Source organism: Typopeltis vanoorti, chromosome 16 (assembly GCF_054136105.1).
Source record: "Typopeltis vanoorti isolate ZY-2024b chromosome 16, IOZ_Tvanoo_1.0, whole genome shotgun sequence".
In the NCBI taxonomy this organism is placed as follows: Eukaryota; Metazoa; Arthropoda; class Arachnida; order Uropygi; family Thelyphonidae; genus Typopeltis; species Typopeltis vanoorti.
In genome coordinates, this window is record NC_143564.1 from 103,427,604 (window position 1) to 103,443,121 (window position 15,518).

The 15,518-nt window shown below is 36.0% G+C and overlaps 1 protein-coding gene across 1 annotated transcript in view; it reads right to left on the reverse strand.

Annotated features, from left to right (window-relative positions):
* The window catches only part of LOC150098231 (solute carrier family 12 member 2-like), a 279,194-nt gene that overhangs the window by 20,134 nt on the left and 243,542 nt on the right, over positions 1 to 15,518 (reverse strand). Inside the window, exon 22 of the mRNA XM_090406283.1 lies at positions 10,101 to 10,187. Coding sequence (XP_090262409.1) covers positions 10,101 to 10,187 — 87 coding nt within the window. The remainder of the gene's footprint in view (positions 1 to 10,100; positions 10,188 to 15,518) is intronic.

Here is a 15,518-nt window from a genome sequence, read left to right on the forward strand (position 1 = left end):
CTCCAAAATGCAACATTTTGCACTTCTTAATAAACTACAACCCCACTCATTTGTGCAAGCTCAGAGTCTATTCAAATCTCCCTGAAGGGAATTAGCATCAGCAGTGCTCCTTATAATTCTCTCTAACTCTGCATCATCTCCAATCAATTCACATGAATGTTATCAATAAATAAGTTAAACAGCAGGGTCCCAAGAACAGATCTCTTGGGAATACCACTGGTTACATTCATTTTTTTTTAAAGCACCACTCTATCATACACAACTCACTAGTATCATTCAATGAGAATCTCCAATCGATCTAACCAATCTATTATTCATTCCCATCTTCTACAGCCTGTATACTAACCCATCTTGAAGTAATCTATCAAATACTTTTGCAAAGTCCAAAAATAGCACTGTATATGAATCTCCCTTATCCTACACATTCATCACCTTATCATTAAATGCAAGCAAGCAGATTACTAAAATAAGACTTATCCTTTACAAATCCATGCTAAACATCATAAAGAATCCTATGCCCACGAACCCAATACCATGATTATAATTGCATTTATAGACTGTATATAATTGGAATCTTCTGCCCCCCAGAACCAGGTTTGTGGAATAGTATTATTTTGCCTTGCTTCTTCTTAGGAATCTTCCTCACTGCAAGACTTTCATTAAATAACCAGATCAGGAGCTAACCCTTTTGTACATTTCTTAAAAACACATGGTGATATGTCATCCATTTTCCACAGCATTATTAACATCTAACCCAATCAACACTTGATACACCTTTAATCCTCTAATTCTAATATTTTTCTCTCTTCTACATGTTGCACAGTATCATTTAGACAAGTAAGATATATACTAATAAAATGCTCATTGAATAATTTCACTACATCCTTTGCAGTGGTCATTTTGCTACCATAAATATATATTAGTGCCACCCTGCCAGAAGAATTTCCTTGGATTACCCTTGGCCTGACAGACTAATTTTCTCTCATACTGTACTTTTTCATACTTTCCCATGCTTTTCAGCTTTCTTGTATCAATCTTGTATCTAAGTTTTAAAAGAGGTATACTGTGAGTAGACATATCGATACAAAATTAATAATGGAAAAAACTCACGTACAAAGATTATTTAATAGTATAATTTTCACCTGTGTGTCACAGGCATCTTCAGTACATTAAGCTCAAATTAAACAATAACTGACAATTCCAAAAAGCACCACCTAAGTAGCAGGTGTAAGATAACTAAAAAGGTCAATAACTTTCCTAAAAATAAAAAAATAAATAAAAATAAAATAAAAATATAAAAATAAATTAATTAATTTAAAAAAAATCAATACAATAAAAAGTTAGGAAAGATTAGCTGATTTGTAAAGTACTATCTCCCATAAAGGGGATAGACATAAGCAGTCGGATCTGTTTAAGTGAGGAGAATAAAGTAGAGTTTCACATGTTTCTTTATAAAGGCGTTCTATGCGAAACTGACTTTTGTGAAGAACTCTTGTCTTTCTCCAATGAACTCTGTGTCTAGTGAAGATGGCATGTTCAGAAAGTCCAGACTTTTCAGGTTTAAAGTATTCAATATAAGATTGGTGTTCTTCTAGCCGAATAGAGTCAGATCTTCCCGTTTGTCCGAAATAAGATAATCCACAAGAGCACGGAATCTGGTAGACACCTGGATGATTAAGATGTGGAAGCTTGTCCTTAGGAGAAGTGAGAAAGGTGGAGATTTTTCTAAACGGTCAAAAGGCAACAAAAATATTCAGTGGTTTTAAAACTTTTGCTATACGTTCACTGATGCCTTGTACATAAGGGATAGTAATGCACGTTATTCCTTTTGTGTTTGAAGAGGAAGACATATTAAAACTACTCAAAGTTCTTCTTTTAATGAAGCAATTCTTATAACCATTAGATAGAAAGGCAGAAGTTATATATTGTAGTTCTTTCTGTAAAAGTTGTCTGAAGAACAAAAGGAGTGGGCCTGATGAACCAGTGTTTTAATAGTTCCTGCCTTTTGACTGGGATGGTGATGAGATTCCACATGGATATAATGGCCTGTATGAGTCTTCTTTCTATAAACTGAGAAATGTAGGTTACCATCTGGTTGGCGAAGAATTAGAAGTTCTAAAAAGGCTAACTGCTTATTTGATTCTACTTCTAGGGTAAACTTGAACAGGAGAGTAAATTGATAAAAATTTTGAGATTTTTATCAAATTTACTCTCCTCTTCAACTAGAAGAACTGATACTTATATAAAAAATACTTTTGATTTCAAAAATAAAATTTCAGATCTTCATTTGGACGTTTCTGATATCATGATCAGTTTGGATGTTGTTTCTTTATTTACAAATGTGCCTCTTTTGGAAAGCATTGAATTATTACTACAGGAATTTCCTTCAGACATTGTAAACGTATTGGATTTTGTAATAAATTCTGGTTATTTTTCCTTTAAAAATAAGTTGTATCAACAAATTGAAGGAACAGCAATGGGTATTCCTCTTTCTCCTGCTATCTCCAATTTCTTTATGGAGCATTTTGAACAACGTATCTTTGACAACATTTCTCCCAGACCTACTCATTGGTTCAGATATGTCGATGACATTTTTGCTGTATGGAATGGCTCTTCGGATGAACTTCAACAATTTCTCACTAAGCTAAATGCATTTCACCCTAGGACCAAGTTTACCCTAGAAGTAGAATCAAATAAGCAGTTAGCCTTTTTAGAACTTCTAATTCTTCACCAACCAGATGGTAACCTACATTTCTCAATTTATAGAAAGAAGACTCATACAGGCCATTATATCCATGCGGAATCTCATCACCATCCCAGTCAAAAGGCAGGAACTATTAAAACACTGGTTCATCAGGCCCACTCCTTTTGTTCTTCAGACAATCTTTTACAGAAAGAACTACAATATATAACTTCTTCCTTTCTATCTAATGGTTATAAGAATTGCTTCATTAAAAGAAGAACTTTGAGTAGTTTTAATATGTCTTCCTCTTCAAACACAGAAGAAATAACGCGCATTACTATCCCTTATGTACAAGGCATCAGTGAGCGTATAGCAAGTTTTAAAACCACTGAATATTTTTGTTGCCTTTCGGCCGTTTAGAAAAATCTCCACCTTTTTCACTTCTCCTAAGGAAAAGCTTCCACATCTTAATCATCCAGGTGTCTACCAGATTCCGTGCTCTTGTGGATTATCTTATTTCGGACAAACGGGAAGATCTGACTCTATTCGGCTAGAAGAACACCAATCTTATATTGAATACTTTAAACCTGAAAAGTCTGGACTTGCAGAACATGCCATCTTCACTAGACACAGAGTTCATTGGAGAAAGACAAGAGTTCTTCACAAAAGTCAGTTTCTCATGGAACGCCTTTATAAAGAAACATGTGAAACTCTACTTCATTCTCCTCACTTAAACAGATCCGACGGCTTATGTCTATCCCCTTTATGGGAGATAGTACTTTACAAATCAGCTAATCTTTCCTAACTTTTTATTGTATTGATTTTTTTTAAAATTAATTAATTTATTTTTATATTTTTATTTTATTTTTATTTATTTTTTTATTTTTAGGAAAGTTATTGACCTTTTTTAGTTATCTTACACCAGCTACTTAGGTGGCGCTTTTTGGAATTGTCAGTTATTGTTTAATTTGAGCTTAATGTACTGAAGATGCCTGTGACACACAGGCAAAAATTATACTATTAAATAATCTTTGTATGTGAGTTTTTTCCGTTATTAATTTTGAATCTTGTATCTATCTTCCTCCTATTCTTCCACAACCAGTTCACTATCTCTCTCTCTCTGATCCTGAGCTACTACTTTGTACAGTGGTTGTGCCATTGTACAAAGCACTGGTCAGACCATGCTTGGACTGTTGCTCAAGTCTGGTCACCTAGTTTTCAATGTGATGTGTCAACATTGAGAGGGTCCAGAGCGACCGAGATTCTGTGCTCTTTCACCAAACAACAGTTTCTTTAAATATCCAACACTAAACTCATTGAAATGCAATCCATCAACCTTAAACTATTCAAACTTCCCTTCAAATTCACTCCATACATTAGAAAACTGAACACCTTTGCCCTGTACAACTCATCTATCTTGCTATTCATTATCTCTGCTCTCCTTCTGAACTCACTATTATCGTAACAGGGAAACACACTGACCACTTTTCGAACAATACAATTTTCCTTTACTTGTCACAATAACTCCCTCAAATCCTTATCCACATTACTTTTTCCACTATCCAAGTTCTTTTGTACCCACAACTAACTACCATAAATTCTGATCCCATTCCTTCTCTCCATGCAAAGAATCATTTATTTGTTCGATGTTTCACCTGAAAAACAAGTTTTCTGTATCTTGTTATTTACAAAGCCTCTAATGATTAAACCCCATATAATGCAATACAATTAATACAGATTATAGGAAGCTCTGGTCAGTTAGCATCAGTACATTAGGTAGATGAGCTGAGTGAAAAAGATGTTGACAATGCATGGAAACTCACAAGGCCGTATCTAACACAAAGCACTGTAACTGAAGCGAGTAAATAGAGTAGGAGTGAAATGGAGGAACAGTGAAATCAAGCAAGCTGTGCTGGAAAAGAAAATGCTATGGAGGAGGCACAACACAGTTGGTGGTGATCAGATCCATGAAGAGTATAAAGTGCAGGTTAGAAAGGTGATGAGCATAGTAAAGAAAGAAAGAAAAGGTGCAGTATGAGAAGAGATTGGCTGGTCAGGCCAAGGTTAACTCAAGGGAATTTTTCTGCTATATGGCAAGCAAGAGAAAGAATAATTATGGCAGATTGATCTTGGTGGATAGTCATGACAGCAGAATAACAGTTGCAAAGGATATAATGGAATTAAAGAACAAGCACTTTATTAGCATATATCATACTGGTGTAAATGATACAGTGCAATATATGGAAGAGAGGCAAGTATTAGGAGAATTGGAAGTGAAAGAATCAGAGGTGTATCAGGTGTTGATTGGGTTAAATGTCGATAAGGCTGTGAGAATGGATGACATATCACCCAGTGTTCTTAAGGAATGTGCATCACAGCTGGCTATACCCTTGATCTGGTTATTTAATGAGTCTTGCAGTGGATAGAGTGGAAGGCAAAATAATACCACTCCACAAGTATGGTTTTAGGAGAGAAGCTTCCAATTATATACCAGTGTGTATAACTGCAGCTGTGGTCAAGGTGTTGGAGAGATTGGATAGAAATAGAATACAGGATTGGGTTGATGGACAGCATGGATTTGTAAAGGGTAGGTCTTGTTTTAGCAATTTACTTGCATTTTATGACAGGATAACGAGTGTGTTAGATAGGAGAGAATCATATACAGTGATATTCTTAGACTTTGCTAAAGCATTTGATAAATTACCACATGATAAGTTGGTGTACAAGCTGCAGATGAGGATGGGAAAAAATAGCATATTCATTAGATGAATCAGAGATTAGGTCTCAGAACAATACCAGCAAGTTGTGTACGATGGAGCAATGTTCTCAAAAAAGGAGGGTAACCAGTGGTGTGTTCCAGGGTTCTGTTCTTTTGCCCCTGCTGTTTAACGTGTTTGTAAACAATATATCATATGGACTGAGTGGATTCAGTTGTTTGCTGATGATACAAAGTTGGGAAGAATTATAAGTAGCACTGCTGATGTTAATTTCCTTCAGGAAGATTTGAATAGACTTTTGATTTGGACAAAGGAGTGGGAGTGTAGTTTTAATATTAATAAATGCAAGGTGTTGCATTTTGGAGTGCAGAAATATAAGGTTGTGTACTATATCGATGGTGCTGTACTGCAGGAAGTGGATGAGATTTGGGAGTGATGGTTGACAGTAGAATGAAGTTTAAAGGGCATATTGCTAGTGTTGCAAAGGCTGCTCATTGTAGTGCTGCTATGATAAGAAGCACTCTAACAAGCAGGGATAAGGAAGTGGTTGTGCCACTGTACAAAGCACTGGTCAGACCACACTTGGACTGTTGTGCTCACGTCTGGTCACCTGGTTTTCAATGTAATGTGGCAACATTGAGAGGATCCAGCGACAAGTGACTAAGACAAGATCACAACTTTTCAATGCTGGCCATGGAGAGAGGTTGAAGAAGTGTGGATTGCAGAGTTTAGTGGAAAAGAGGTAATATGATACATTTAAGTTAGTGAAAGGATTTTATTGGATTAATCCAGATGAGATTATAAAAAGAGTAGAAGGCGAGAGGGGAAGAACGAGAGGTTATCCTGGAAGTTATGTAAGAGTGTGGTGAAGAGGAATGTCAGGAGTAGATTTTTTACATGGAGAATTGTCAGTGAATGGAACACATTACCAGCATGTATTGTTATTAATGCAAGGCATGTTAAGGATTTTAGCATTCATTATAAATATGTTATCAGTTGAATGAACTTCTCATGATGAGTCTGGTGAAATAATAATAATAATAATTAACTTTTGACATTTGCTTCATATTTTCCTTTGACACTTGCTTCATATCTGGCTTTATAACCTCTTCCTTCTCATGCACATCAGCCAATCTCTTCTTTAAATGTTCAGCCGTATCCTCCAGACATCTCATTTCATGATTCAGCTTACTCAACTCTTGATTAAGCTATGGTTTGCTATTATTTCTTGCAGTTTGCTACTATTACTTACACTTTCATCCATTTTCTGACTACTCCCAGTGACAGTGGCTCCCTTTCTGAAATCTTCTAGCCCATCATCACAATTCTTATGCACATTAATACTTTCCTTCTTTTTTGTTAACTAACTTTAACAGTTCGCAAACTTCTCTATATTTTTTGATGTATGCATAAAACAATTTTTGTAGCATATCCACTGAGCAAAACTTGATCTTTGCTGATTTCCATGCAACTAACATGAACTTCCTTACAGATACCATTTGCAGAATGTCTAATACTAACAGTAAAACAAGCAGCAATAACATAAACAATGATGAGTTGAGATGGAGAGCTAGAATCATGAATGATATGCTGGTAGAGCTGTGTGAATGAACTGAAACTGAATGGAATTATACAGAAGTGACAGATTACATTTGAATAGCTTTGAAGTGAGTGGACTGAAGAAATTGTTGGTTGATGAAAGCAGCATGTTGTGACCTTACAGGAGGACCTGAATAGATTGTATGAGTGGGTAATAGTATGGAACTATCAATTCGGTTTCAGGGCATTTCTTCCGATGCAAATCTCGTCCAATTCCTACATTTCGTCTATTACTTTTTTCGTCCAGTAGGACATTTTGTCCAATCTTATTCGTCCAATCCTATTTGTCCAATTCTTCATATTAGTCCAAGGAGTTATAAGTAACTTGTGATCATTAATAATAGTAAGTTGACACAAAAGAGAAGGGCACAAGACAATATGCATGGTCCACCCTCACACGTTAGGTTAGGTTAGTTAGTTGACACATTGGTTAGTCAGGTTAGTCAGTTGGGACAGTAGTATGTTAGTCAGTTGACACAGCTGGCAATAATAGTCAGTTGACACAAAAGAGAAGGGAGGAAGACAATATGCATGGTCCACCCTCGCACGTTAGGTTAGGTTAGTCAGTTGACACATTGGTTATTCAGGTTAGTCAGTTGACATAGGTGACAATAATAGTCAGTTGACATCAATGGGGCAAATTGAGATTGGACGAAATGTCTGACCAGATGAGTGTTCCTTTGGACAAACTTATAAAAGGACAAAAAATCTTGGACCATCTGCTTTCAAATCCTCAATTCAATGTTATCAAGTGTAGGGTTCTGAAATCTGGTTGGCAACAACGGGATGCAAAGTATACACTTTGCAAGGAAATTTTGGAGAAAGTTGAGCTAAGAGACCTGGGAGTGGTGGTGGTGGTGGTGGACAAGTATCTGAAGGATCACAGGTCACATTGCAGAAGTTGTGAAGACATGACATCAGATTATGGCAATGATGCAGAGGATCTTAACTTGTAAAAATAAAGAGATTCTGGTTCCATTGTATTAGGTCTTGATCAGGTCTCATATGGATTTTTGTGCACAGATTTGGTCACATTGTTTTCATGGTAATGAAAATATGTTGGGAACAGTTCAGAGAAGATTGACTAAGGTCATATGCCGGCCTGGTTGGCCGAGTGGTTAGCATATCCGCTCTCTAGCCAAAAGGCTGCGGGTTTGAATACCGCGTTGGGCATGGATGTTTGTGATTGTCTGTGAAAATAATAGTGGTGATGGTGGACGGTAGATGGCGTTGGTGTAGATGAGGCAGTTTGTGGATGAGGTTGAGTGGTGGAGACGGAGAGTTGTAGAGTAGGTGCCCTCCCTCAACGAGTCTTAGGACTCCCTGGAGGTGTCAAATAATAATAACTGGGTTTTGTGTCATGAGAACAGATTGAGAGAATGCAGTTTTCAAAGTCTTGTAAATATGTGGAAGAGAGGGAGATATAATTGAGACATTTAAGTTGAAAAGGATTATCACTAGGTTAAGGTGGAAGAAATTTTTCATAGAATTGGAGAAGGGGGCAGAACAAGGGGACATACCTGGAAGCTGTATAAGAAGGGTGTGAGCAGAGGCATAAGGAACAGGTTATTTGCATCGAGAGTGGTTGGTGAGTGGAATGCATTGCCTGACATTGTTGTAGATGTAAATATACTGAATGAGTTTAAATCATGGTTTCATGGGCATTGTGTGTAATAGTGTGTGCCTTCTGCGATGAGTCTTTTGACTACAAGGAGGTTAGGTATTGATAATAATATCTAGCCTATAAAAAGAAACACTATTATAAAGTAAAAAGCCACAGTAAACAATTTAAAACACTGTTTTCTTAGCACGGTTCAAAAGCTCTGCTACATTCACTCTTATTATTATTATTACTACGGGCGACTCCAAGGAGTCCTTAGACTCATCGAGGGAGGCCCTAAACATCATGTCCACACAACTATTCGACATTCTCACAGTATCTATCATACCTTGCCTTGAACTCATTCACTGTCATAACACCCACAACAGACTCTGGCAGCTTATTCCACTCATTTACCACTCTAAAAGTAAAGAACCCAGCTCTAACACCCTTACTAACCATACTCTTGCCCAACTTCATAGATGTCCCCTAGTCCTCCCACCACCAGTCTAATCACCACCAATCTAAACTCTTAAGAAAGTAACTAATTTAATAACGAAGATTTAACTTAAATATTCAATAATAAATATTAATACCAACAAAAACATTTCTAATATTCATATCCTTTTGATATATTAAAAAAAGGTGTTTTATTTAATTGAAAATCTGAGGTATCAGTTAAAATTAATTATTAAAAATTAAGAAAAGCAACTGGTGATATATAAGAAAATAATTACGTAACAGTAAAAACTAAGAACTGATAAAGGAAATGATACTGTATTAATAAACACTTCAAATTTCAAAACAACAAAAATTAATTCTTCTAAGAGAAAGATAACACTATACATCAGTTAATGCAGCAAAATGCTATGCTTCGAAAAAAATAATATTACCAAATTATTGTAAAAAAGCATTAACTTGGCTACCTGAAATAATATGCAAATTATATCCACAAAGCTACACACCACACAATTAGTACAAGCACTTGCAGTGTTTGCTGATGTCATGTCATGTCACTGTTCCACTAAAATAAACTTTAAATCTAATTAGGGGGAAAAAAAAGAGAAGGAAGAAAGGAAAAGAAAAGAAAATTACACTTTTTCATAAAGTTATTTGGTTTAAAAATGCTAAGAATCTTTGTCTTTCCTCAACTCTTCTTATGGCTGCATTACATTGACGATGTGTTTACTATTTGGCTCTATGACTAGGACATGTTAGGATCTATCTAAACATTCTTCACCGTAGAATAAAATTTAGAACAGGAATTGAAAGCGACCACTGCTTATTGTTCTAAATACTTCAGTCGAAACCCCCCCCACCCCCGACACCTTTCTTTCTTATGTTATTTACATAAAAGACACACATATACACAAACAAACATATCTAAATATTAATTTATGCCACCACTTAGCACAAAAACATAGTACAATGAAAAGCCAAAAAGGAAACAAACAAACAAATATATTTTTTAAATTTCATTACAAGAAAATAATATTATTACCTTTCTTCTTGAGGTTGTTTTGTGATATCTGGAATTACTGTGACATCAGAGAATTGTATTCGGAACTTACTTAGTAATGCAGCCATGCTAAAATAAGTTAATATACATTAGTTATGCAAAATTGGACATTAATTCAGATTCAAAAGTTAAAAAAAAAATACACTGCTATCAGTTTAGTTATATGGAATAGGGTTGATCACCAAAAGGTAGCTGAATAAAAAGTAACTGAATTCGAAATCTTCTAAAATATACAGTACTTTAATCACATAAGATAATCACATTCATTGAAGAGAAAACTTTAATTTTAAATAAATTGTATAACAACAAACTGTTAAATAAACTGCATAAGGAGGATATGAGCAAAGGAGTAAGGAATAGGTTCTTTGCATGGAAAGTGTCTAGTGAATGTTTGGCAGTATGTTGAATGCAGATACACTGAACGAGTTAAAGAAGAGTTTGATGAGCTTCATGTGTAAAAGTGTGTACCTCTCATAATGAGTCTTTTCACTCTATGGAGGTATGGTGTTAATAATACGCTTTATAAGCAGAGGTAATGACTGTTGAAATTACATAATTTCTCAAGAGACAATTATCTCAGGCAGCATGTAAAGGAGGGCATGCGAGGATTGAGAGTTTTAGATCTGATCATTTCCATCAGAGGATGTAATTGTGAGTCAGTTTTGCAATTCCCTCCAGTTGGTGAGAGTGATCATGAAGTGATCATCTGGGTTGTGTTCAGCCATATGCAGACTTCTGTGACGAAAGGATATATGTGGAAGTAGAAGGCTGGTGATTATGACAAGCTCAGGAGACAGCTTGAAGCTATAGTATGGAATGAGGAGTTGAGCAATAAGGAAATGCTGCTTGGAAACTTACAAAGAAATGCATAACAGCATCAACGTGTAAATGTATTCCAAAGATCAAGGTATGTGTAGATGGATGAATGAAGAAATTATGCATGAAATCTGCAAGAAGAAGGGACTTTGGAGGCAGTACAAGATGAATAACGGTAATAATCAGTTACAAGAAAAATATAAAGAATAAGCCAGGAGAGTGACTCAGTTAGTAGGCACAACAAAAATGAAATATGAGCAGAAATTGGCACATCAAGTGAAGAAAAACTCACAGTTTTTTAGACATGTCGCAGGTAGAAGGAGGAATGACTATTGTAAGATGATGTTAATGGATGAAAATGGTGGAATGGTAACTGATACAGAAGATATTGTTGAGATATTCTGTGATCAGTTTATAAGGGAGTTTCATCTTCATCAGGGTAAAATCATGAGGAACTTAAGTGTAGAGAACATAGAAAAGGATGGCTTAATTGTGAGAGAGCAGGAGGTATATGAGGAAATAAATAAACCTGATGTCAATAAGGCGATAGGATTTAATGACATATCACCACTTCTCTTAAGGGAAATTGGCAATGGCTTTGGAATTGGCATGCCTGTTTAATAAGAGTCTTACAACAGAACAGGTTCCAAGGGAGCAGAAAGAAGGTAAAATTGTTCCACTGCATAAAGGTGGTGGTAAGGCTGTGGCTACAAATTATAGGACAATCTGTATATCTGGAGTTGTGAAGGTACTAGAAAGATTGGCAAGAAATAGGATACAGAAATGGGTTGATATCAGCAGTACTATGATTGTCAGCATGGATTTGTTAAAGAGAGATCATGTTTTACTAACTTACTTATGTACTATACCAAGGTGACAAATGTCTTGGACAAGGGCACATACAGTGGTGTACTTAGATTTTCAAAATCTTTTGATAGACTGCCACATGATAAGCTGTTAAATAAACTGAAATGGATGGGATTGGATAACAGACTTCCGAGTTGGATTGGTGACTGGCTGTCAGATAGGTATCAGAAAGTTGTATATGGGGTGCAGTATTCTGAAAGAGGATGTGAGCAGAGGAGTGTGGAAAAGGTTCTTTATATAGAGAGTGGTTGGTGAGTGGAATGCATTGCCTGAGTGTGCAGTGAATGTAGACACACTAGTGGTGTGCCACAGGGATCAGTTTTGTTGTTTAATTTGTATATTAATGATATATTGTGATGGGTTTAACTGGTGATATGCAACTGTTTGCAGATGATGCAAAATTGGAGAGAAAGCAATGCACAGCCAAGAACAGATGTTATGACCTTAAAAGGAAGGAGAATAGATTAAATGAATGGCCAGGTAAGTGGAGCTATCAGTTCAATATTGCAAAGTGTGAGGTTTTGAAATTTGGTAAGTAATTATGGGATGCAAAGTATACACTTGCTGGGGAAACTTTAAAGGAGGTAGAGGAGCTGAGAGATCTTAGAGTGGTGGTGGACAAAAACATGAAATTTAGGGGCCCACATTGCACAAGTTGTGAAGATGTTACATCAGAGAATAACAATGATGCAGAGGACTCTGACGTAGAAATAAAGAGATTATGATGCCCTTGTATAAGCCCTTGATCAAGCCTCATATTGATTATTGCACAAAGATTTGGTCACCAGGTTTTCATAGTGATGAGGATATGTTAGAAAGTGTCCAAGGAAGATGCACAGAGGTGGTCAGTGGTCTTTGGAATGTTGAGTATGAGGACAGATTGAGAGAATATAAATTGCAAAGCCTCGTGAATAGGAGGAAGGGAGGAATATGATTTAGACATATTAGTTAGTCAGGGGTTGTTATCAGGTTGACATGGAAGAGAGTTTTCATTGAGTGGGAAAATTGGGGGGGGGGGGGGGTAAACAAGACAACATCCCTTGAAACTGTATAAGGAGGATGTGAGCAGAGGAGTGTGGAGAAGAAGGAGAAGGAGAATGCATTGCCTGAGTGTGCAGTGAATGTAGACACATTGAATCAGTTTAAGGCACAACTGGATGAGTTTGTGTGTGATAGTGTGCATCTCCCATGATGAGTCTCTGAGTCCATAGAGGTCAGATGTTAATAACAATAATAATAATGTATCATAAAATACAAGAAAATACTTTGTGGAATATCTAATTTAAGGAAAACAGTCTATCTTCTTCTCAGGTTATATTCTGCTTGTTACAGGGTCCACTATTTTATATGATGCAACTTTAAACAAAAAAAAAAAAGGAAGACAGTCTATATGCCAGTGATATTAATTATTTCAGATGTTGTAGAGTTATTATAACAATAATAACTCTACAACAAATTTTCACTTGAACTATTACTTTATATGCTCTCATAGCAGCCCTCACCCATCTTTCTTTTAGACTCATAGTCACAGAAATAAATATAATCATGTTGTTTCTCTCAAAATGCTGTAACTTACAATGTTTAATCTTTAGTAACATCTCTTTGGTTCTCTTCTGAGGCCAAAACGTTTACCTCCATTGTTTCTTGGAACAAACATTACATGTTTCTCCCCACCCCTCCCCTACATGCACATAGCCTTCATAGCTCAATCAGCATCAATAATGACCTTTATCTGGAAAGACCTCAGTTGGAATCCTGTAGGATGCAAAGAACCTTGCTAAGGGTTTTCTAAAAGTGAGTTATGTAGTCTCATATACAGATGGTAAGGATTTCTCCCTCCTGGAAACTCAAGTTTTTCACCCATAAAACAAGCAAACAAAGAACATATACAATTTACAGTCATAATACATTGGCCTCATAGGTTTAGGTGCATTGGTCATAATTCCAAAACAACTCCCACCACATAAATGCATACTTCTACTTTAGAGTTAGTTTTCTACTGTGCAAATGCTCACGTTTTTAGAAATCTGCATCCTTAGAATACTGTTCCCACAGTTAGACCTATAAATAATTCAAGACACCGTTTATCTAAACTGACCTTTATAATTCCTCTAGTTTCCTCTAAACCTGTTAAAATCTAAGCAGCATCTAGTTAACTGCTTATAATTGCTGATCTACTGAACAAAAAATCTTTCTTTTCCATCCTTCTCTTCTGTTTTTTGGATTGTAATCCAGAGAACAGAACAGTATACAACTTACAGCTTTCAAAAAGTGATATTGGCAGGCTCTCCTGTTCTTGATCTTTCAACATAGGCTACTAATGTACTATGGTTTCCACAATCTTTTATGTGATGGTATTACTATGATAAAAAATTATGTTAAAACCAATTTTTACTATATAAAGTAGGAAACTTGAATCAGACTTGAATGGCAATAATTCTTTCTGGTTTCTACCTAAAACAATTACTTCTCATCTTCAGTCTTTGTTTTCATATCTTATCTATCGCTAACAATTCCTTCATTCATTTATTCATATTCATTTAAATATTTATTCTGTACCTTTCAAATCATTCCTGCCAACCAATTCTTCCACATTTTAATATTCCTAAAGCCTCTATAATGTTCTTCAATCTTTATTCCTGGTAAGCATTTTCATGTTTTCATTAACTGCATCACTATTGAAGTGAATGCTTTCCTCCTTTCTAATTCCCTACTTTTTTTTTTTCTCTTCACCCTTTATCTTTTATGCAATTTCTTTTGCAATTGATCCAATTATCCTGTATTATTTTACAAAAACGCTCTATTTTATGTACTCCTTGCTCACCCATTAACTGCTTTTCAAATTTCTCAATCTCACTTTCCACAGTTCGGCTTCATTTATGATGCAGAGCTCAATTCAGTTTGGAATCTTTCATTTCCATAATGAGTATATATTTCTTTCTCCTTCCTGCGATATTAATAATTCTCCATCCAGCTGTACAACATTTGGCTGCCAGTTTTATTATTATACCTAAAACTATAGCCCCCACCATTTAAAGACTATGTTATTCTTAACCTAGTTGAAAATATTGTAGCTGTTATGCATGTACAAATCCCATTGTTTAAAAATGTAGCAGATGTGAGTTGGGAAGATGTATGTGTGCATGAAATGTAGGCGCTGGGAGACATAAATGTCTTGATCTTGAGATTTAATGGCAGAAGTAGTGCTTCAGAAACAGGTGAGTTTCAGTTTGCCAATCCAAGTAGTGTTGAAAGATGGAGAGAATGGTATAGACCTAGGAAATTTATCCTTGGGCAGTTTAGCAGATAGAGATGGTTGGTCTGATGGACATAATTATGTTTGTGAATGTCAATTGAAAGCAAAATGTGTGGAGAGAGAGAAAGAGAGAATTCCCAAGAAAGGAGATGAAAAGAATGAAGACCAATTTCAGGAAGATGAATGATGAAGATCTTGGGAGGATAGACAGGTTGGCTAGTGTGATAGGAACAACAGTAGCTGTAAGAGAATGGCATCATAGAGCAGGGGAGAGAGAGAAAGATGAGAGAATGGGAGAGACAGGGGATGAGAGGAAATTGCAAAAGTTGTGAGAGAGTGTAGTAGCAAGCCATCAGCGAGTAAGGGAGAGACAATGGAAGAGAGGAAATTGCAGAAAGACAACAGAGTGTGAAATCAAGAGATAAAGAGATCAGAGTGAGGAAGGAGAGTGGGAGAAAAAC